Source organism: Prunus dulcis, chromosome 4 (assembly GCF_902201215.1).
Source record: "Prunus dulcis chromosome 4, ALMONDv2, whole genome shotgun sequence".
NCBI lineage: Eukaryota > Viridiplantae > Streptophyta > Magnoliopsida > Rosales > Rosaceae > Prunus > Prunus dulcis.
Genome location: NC_047653.1, coordinates 23,813,726 through 23,821,119, shown reverse-complemented (window position 1 = coordinate 23,821,119; position 7,394 = coordinate 23,813,726). Strand labels below are relative to the sequence as shown.

Sequence of the window (7,394 nt, the reverse complement as noted above, 5' to 3'; positions counted from 1 at the left end):
AATGAAGTCTAAACACAGAGTGGAATAAGACTGAGACGTTAACATATAAAAGCAATCATTTTTTGCCCTACTAAAATGTGTGTATATGTGTATATGTGTATATGCGTGTATATGTGTCGGCTACACAAAGGGATTGAAGTTGGAAGAACTCTCTAGAACAAGAACACTCATGTTGCTAGACTATGGCGGTGGAGCATGATGGCTAAACAATAGCCACAAAAATAATATTGTACAAATATAGAATATTCTAGATGAAGCCACACCCTTGTGGCCGGAGAAAAAGAAACCAAGTCGGTGGACTTGGTGATGTCGGCAAAGGAGCCTATAAATAGGCATGCAACCACAATGAAATGTGGAATTAATTAATAGAACTCCCAATCTATGTGGGGGTAAACCAATCAACTCCCAAACAATTAGGGAGCCAAGAGCTACCAAAGTTAGCTATGTTAGGGAGCCAATAAGCTCACTAATCTAAGTTAAGGGCCAAATAGCCTAAACTAATCTAAATCAAGTGTGATGGCTAAAAAGCCAATATGTTAAGTGTAAAAGGTCAATTAGCCTACACAAAGCTATGTACTATTCTCCTCCAAATTAATAAAATCACTTTGTTTTTCCCTTATAAATCTAACACTAACAAATTCTCAGTTGCTGTGAAATGTAGGGACAAGGATAAATCATAACCTAGAACAACAAATCTTAACAAACAAAATAAGAGAGATGATAAACAAAGCTTAAACACGCTAAATTCACTAACAATTTTGTAATTGCTGATCGATCTCTCTCCTCAACCTAAGACAACCTATTGATACTAGGACGACATATATCCATAGGCCACAACATTAATAACATACTCGCAATACCTGAGAAAGTCCAAAGATTAATTAATAGCATGAACCTATTAACAGACTATCCATAGGCATTAAATTCGATTCAAACTAGCTCAAATGAGGCTCAAATACATTTTTATCGTATAAAAGTACCTAAAAATGCAGGAATGTACCAAAGGAGATATTCCAGGTAATAAACCTTTTCTGTTTCTCCTCGCTGTGACCCTCCTTTGGAAATGCCACATAAAGAAACCGTGCAAATTTTGAAATTCTCCTCGCTATAATATATAGAGTGCGAAGAGTGGTCTGAAAATAACAAAAAGCGTGAAATTATTAGAAATGAGATGAATTTGGGCAATGTCCAACATGTATGATTTTATCTGAAAATAGCATGAGACCAGTAAAAAGCAGTGACAATGCAAATGACAAAAAGCTATGATTTTGATCAGATGCGTGAAATTATTAGAAATTTGGAGATTGAATTTGGGCAATGTCCAACATGTATTTGGGTTTTTGGAAGAGAAAGAGAATATGTGTTTTGGTTTTTGTATTCAATTAGTAGAAGAGAAGCAGTTTTTTAAAAGAAGAGAAGGCACATACCTGACCTGACTTTGATTTAAGAGTTGAGGGTTGAGAGTGAAATATGGAATAGCTCATATTATATGATCACTTCTTTGCCTATCTCGATGCAAGGAATGTGAGATATCTTGGCCCAATCTTGTCCAGTCTTATTCTTATACCTTTTCTCCAGGGTAGGACAATAGTTGATACACAGATAAGAAAGAGATGGCGGCAAACCCTCTTTTGGCAGGCATTGGAGATTGTTACAGTCAGTAATGTATAGATTTTGAAGAGAAGTGAGGTGTCCAAGACCCTTTCTGTCCAAAGATTTTAGAGTTGATAGAGAATGGATGCGGAGAGTGTGAAGAGTGGTAGGGAGCAGCTGTTCCTTGAGCAATGTCTCCAAGACATGGTCACTTCCAATGATTTCAAATTGTTCAAGGGAGACAAGTGCTTGCAAACCCCAGTACTCTCCCACTGATGAAGCCCTCAGTCTCTTACAATTCCCAATGCTAAAATATCGGAGGTTGGGAGGCAAACGCCCATCTTCTGCAAATGACTCCAGATTCGGAAGACTCCATATCGACAAAGATCGAAGGGCTGTGAGGGTGTGAAGGTGTTCGGGCAAGGACTTCAAATTCTCGCATTCACCGACTTCAAAGTGACTCAGGTTGGGAGTGGGCAAATCTCCCTCGGGAAAACACACCATTTTTGGACATTTATAGAAACTCAAGTAATTGAGATGGCTGAGATTCTCAACAGCTCCTTCTTCTTCAATCAAGGAACAGGATTCCAGATACTCACAATCCCAAATGTGAAGCGTCCTCAATTTGGGAAAACTGCCCAACGGGAAGGACCTCATTGAATTACAGCTATTTTGTATCCTCAAATAGTGAAGCGAGGTTAATTTGGGCAACATCTCATGAGGTAGGAATTCTAAGCTCCTACAATGGTCTATAGTAAGTGATGTCAATGTAGTGGGTAGGCCATCTTTAGGGAATGACGACAGTGTTGGACAATTCTTCAGAGTCAAAAGTTGAAGACGATTGTAGTTGGGCAGGCACTGTACGTCAACAACATTTCGAATCGCAAGTTGGGATAGGAGCTTTGTCTTTAATAATGATAACAGGGTTTGGCATCCACCACTTATTTTCAATTCTTCAAGAGATTTATAGTTAAGACTATTGGTAGTTGTGGTAGTGGCCCTTCCATCATGGAAAACCTCACACTCAGACACCGTAAGCTTCTTCAAGCAAGGCAGCTCACAAGGCAAACTTTCTCTCAGCTTCGGACACTCGTTTAGAATTAGCTTCTGGAGACAAGGAAAGTCTGGACCATATTCACCTCCACTTGGTACCCATTCCTCCCACTCTGGCATCTCCCTAAACTCCAGCTTCTCCAGAGATTGAAATGGCTGAGTCAGATAAGCTCCATTTCTGCCATAGAATTCAATGCCAATCGTCTTCACAAACTTCATTCTTTCTATACAGAGCTCTTTGAGTGCTGGTAGTCGCCCAACTGGTGGGAGCGACCAACAATAACTACAGTCACTGAGATGCATAACTTGTATGTTAGAAAAAGATGAGTCTCCTAACCAATTCGGAAAATTGGTTCCACCATAGAATCTAATGGTTAATTTCTCCAAATTCACACAAGGCTGGAGCTTGTCGAGTACATCTTTCTCCTTTCGGGAATCATCAGCATCCTCTGCACCCCATGAAAACTCTAACTCCTTGAGATCTTTCTTGTGCTTCATATTGGCGTGTAGTGCGATACTCCTCTCAGTTCTCTTATGCCTGACCCAGTAGATTTGCCCACAACAAATGCAGTCAATGTTCTCAAACTTTTTAGTCTACCCATTTGCACCGGCATCTCTTCAATTTTAGTTCCACTGACATCAAGATGATGCAAATTAATCAACTCCTTCATGCATGCAGGCAATTTATTAAGAGAGCTACAACCTCCCAACGTCAATTTCTGTAAATTAATCAATTTTCTAATGTCTGCAGGCAATTCAAGGAGAAAGGAACAATTTGACAATAGTAATGTTTGCAAGTTGTAAAGATTGCAAAGTACCCCAGGTAACCTTTCAATTGCAGTACGGGAAAGATCCAAGTAGCGCAAGTGAATGAGGTTTGCAATAGAATCAGGTAACTCAGTGACGTTTTGATAACATGACAATGATAACACCCGTAAACATCTTAGTGATGGCAACAAATCTTGTAGAACCTTTTTATTTACATAACTATATCAATATGGATCTAAAGAGGTAGGAAGGAAGGTCCGCAAACTCTTAGCCCCATATAATGGCTTAAATTTAGGAGCAACGTCTAATTCTCCCCTAGCATATGACAAATGACGAACTCTTTCAACTTTAAGTGATTCCCTCTCTTCCAGTCGAAGGCAAAATCCCCTAGACATGAACATAGCCAAGTCATTAATGAGGTCATGCATTGTGAAACCAGATTTGTTTGACTTTTGAAGTAGCGAACGTGATGATAGCTCATCAAAGTAATTTTGAGCCATCTCTTCCATTTTATTTGCATTCTCAACTTGTGGAATTAAACCTTCTGCCATCCATAATTGAATAGTATATTCCTTTTCAAACTCATAATCCTTTGGAAAAATTGAACAATAAACAAAGCACAGTTTTAACTGAGCGGGGAGATAATGGTAACTCAATGCTAGAGCCGGAATAATGTCACTTGTTTCAAATTGTAGCTCCCAAATACTGCTATTTAGGATTCTATTCCACTCCTCGGAATCTATATTACAACGTAACAAACCCCCAAGTGTTTGTGCAGCTAAAGGCAACCCTCTGCACTTGAGTGCAATTTGCTTTCCAATGCGTTCCAAGTTTGGATGTGCACTACACTTTTCATTTCCAAATGCATGTTTTGAAAGTAATAACCAGCAATCCTCCGGTGACAGTGGTTCCAAATATTGAATAGGAACATTTTGCATGACAGATGCTATATTTTTGTTCCGTGTTGTTATGATGACTTTACTTCCCCTTGTTCCTAAAGTAATAAAAAGAACTCTAACGTAGTTCAAATCCTGATTATTCTCATTCCATAGGTCATCCAACACAAATAAGAATTTCCTTCCTCTCAGTTGCTCCCTTAGATCTTCTTGAAGCAAATTCAAATTTTCCGTGTTACAAGGCTTTGAAGTGACTGCCTCAAGAAGAGTTTTAGTAATTTTAATACAATCATTGTAGTCTGAAACACAAGCCCAAGCTTTAAGTGTAAAATGCCCTTTCACATTATCGTCATTGTAAAGCATTCGAGCAAGGGTTGTCTTGCCAACCCCGCCCATTCCAACAATGGTGAGGAAAGACACATCATCTTTGCTTGCATTATCAGATAGCAACACTTTGGATAATTTTTCTTTGACTTCATCTCTACCATATACACAAGGTTCAAGAACCAAGGGGGTTGTTGGAGTTTTTTGTGAAACCTGCCTCCCAGCACCTTCTCTAAGACCCAGAGCACTTTTCTGTTGTACAAAGCTCTCTAATCTTTGTAACAACTCTTGTATCTTAACATTCATACTTTGATAAAAATGATTACGAGAAGAAGGGAGGAAGTTCCACACCTTATTGGTTAATTTGTGGGTTTGATCTTCACCTTCGAGCTTGCGTCGCAAAGCTTCGGTGTCAATCTCATCCAGTAAGTCCGCCGCATCAAAGACAACATGTTTGAGCTCGTCAAGCCACTTTCTCACAGCAGGGTTTACAATTTGCTTGTCCTCTGCATCATCAAGCACTACATTCAAGGTCAACAATGTGTTGTTCAGTTTCATGAGGAGTGGTTTGTCAAGTTTCTTGTGCCAAAATAAGTCGACAAACAGGGCTGAAGTAATTTTGTCGCACAACACCTGGACGGAAGCAGAGATAAGAGCCTCTCCTATCAAAGCCATGTCTTTTCTCTTCTCTGCAGACGCAGAGTGCAAGGGATTTGGATGAAGTAAAATATTCCAAGATTTGCAAGTAGCTAGGCTAGCACAACTTGGAAATACAGGTTTGTAAACAAGTATGGAAGCTTTTTGAGATTGTAAATAACATGAACTTGTAATCTTAGAAATTGTCGGTGGACTTCTTCAAATTATGACCCCACCACACTGGAAAAAATGGCACAAGATGTTGGAAACTTTTTTTCTTTTCTTTTTGATGGGACAAAGCTGATAAATCCAAGTGCGGTATGCGAAAGATCCAAGTAGCGCAAGTAAATGAGATTTTCAATAAAATTAGGTAATTAAGTGACATTTTGATAACGAGACAATGATATCACCCGTAAACATCTTAATAATGGCAACAAATCTTGTAGAAATTTTTTACTAATACTCTATCATTATAGTACTATTGATTTAAAGAGATAGGTAGGAAGAATGGAAGAAAATAAGAAGAAAAAACAGTTGATAGCATCTTGCACGATCTTGGTCAGTGTATGAAATATTATTGCGTATCCAACTTTGCATATTAACATCGGAGGCTACAGTTCCACGATGTGAGTGCACAGAAAAGGTTTCAAAAGTTGTGCACTCAAATCGAGGAACTCTCTGGGCACCGATGTTAATATGCAAAGTTGGATGCATTAATATTCACTAGTAAAAAAAGAAAAACATTGAGCGACCAAATTTTGTGCGACGAAAAATAATTCGTTGCTCAAAGTCACTTTGCGCGACGAAACTCAAAACTTCGTCGCTCAAACTCTTATGCGACTAAATTTTGAGCAACGAAACACACATCGCCGCACAAAGTCTCTTTGCTCGACAAACTTTTGCGCGACGACAAAGCATCGTTGCTCAAAGTGACTTTGCGTGACGAAACAATAAACTTCGTTGCACAAAGTTTTGAGCAACAAAGTGTGTTTCATCGTGCAAAGTCTTTACAAAAATAAATAAAATAAATAAATTATTTTTGAAAATCTTTGCATGAAGTAATCCAAATATTTCGTCGCCTAAACCATTTTTTTATTTTTTATTTTGTATGCATAACACTTAAGAAATTAAACGGTATATAAATTTATTAAGTAGCTTTAAATTTATTGTTTTAGTTCAGATCGGATTTTTGTTAGAAAAATATATTATTGTAGTTCATATTGGGTTTTTTTAGAAAATATATATTTTAAATTGACGATCGAATTAGTTCATTGTATTCATATAGGGTCAAGGAGTGTAGCTGTAAAAAATCATCAAAATCAAAATTGAAATAACCGTTAAATCTTGATTTTTCGTTTATAACCGTCGAAAAGTTTTGTCACATTACTTGATCTCTAAATGTTTATTTTTTCCGATTTTTGGCGTATATGATCTCGAAGTATAAACAAACAAGTTTGATGGTTGGATCGTTGAAACTAGTTTTTTTGAATGCATATGCCATCAAAAAAATATATTCACTAACAATTAAGAGTTTATTTATACTTTCGTTAAATATAACATAAGATTTTGTGGTATCCACTAGTGTAAATATTTTAAATTGAAGATCAAATTTAGTCATTGTATTCTTATAGGGTCAAGGAGTGTAGCTGTAAAAAATCATCAAAATCGAAATTGAAATAACCGTTAAATCGTGATTTTTCACTTATAACCGTCAAAAAGTTTTGTCTCATTACTTGATCTCTGAATGTTTATTTTTTATTTTATTTTTGGCGTATATGATCTCGAAGTACAAACAAACATGTTTGATAGTTGGATCGTTGAAACTAGTTTCGTAAAATGCGTATTCCATCAAAACAATATATTCACTAACAATTAAGAGTTTATTTATACTTTCGTTAAATATAACATAAGATTTTGTGGTATCCACTAGTGTAAATATTTTAAATTGAAGATCAAATTTAGTCATTGTATTCATATAGGGTCAAGGAGTGTAGCTGTAAAAAAATCATCAAAATCGAAATTGAAATAACCGTTAAATCATGATTTTTCGTTTATAACCGTCGAAAAGTTTTGTCTCATTACTTGATCTCTGAATGTTTATTTTTTCTGATTTTTGGCGTATAT

The 7,394-nt window shown here is 36.9% G+C and overlaps 2 protein-coding genes across 2 annotated transcripts; both read right to left on the bottom strand.

The window, feature by feature from the left end:
• Positions 1-1,485: 1,485 nt before the first annotated feature.
• Positions 1,486-3,144, bottom strand: LOC117625649 (putative disease resistance protein At3g14460). The gene has a single exon (XM_034357176.1). The coding sequence runs from the start codon at positions 3,142-3,144 to the stop codon at positions 1,486-1,488; it is 1,659 nt and encodes a 552-aa protein (XP_034213067.1).
• A 494-nt stretch (positions 3,145-3,638) lies between these two features.
• On the bottom strand, positions 3,639-5,309 carry LOC117625648 (putative disease resistance RPP13-like protein 1). Its single transcript, XM_034357175.1, has one exon. The coding sequence runs from the start codon at positions 5,307-5,309 to the stop codon at positions 3,639-3,641; it is 1,671 nt and encodes a 556-aa protein (XP_034213066.1).
• Positions 5,310-7,394: the final 2,085 nt, after the last annotated feature.

Excerpts from the sequence above, each read along its gene's own strand:
- LOC117625649 (XM_034357176.1), bottom strand. The coding sequence starts at position 3,144 with ATGAAGCACAAGAAAGATCTCAAGGAGTTAGAGTTTTCATGGGGTGCA.
- LOC117625648 (XM_034357175.1), bottom strand. The coding sequence starts at position 5,309 with ATGGCTTTGATAGGAGAGGCTCTTATCTCTGCTTCCGTCCAGGTGTTG.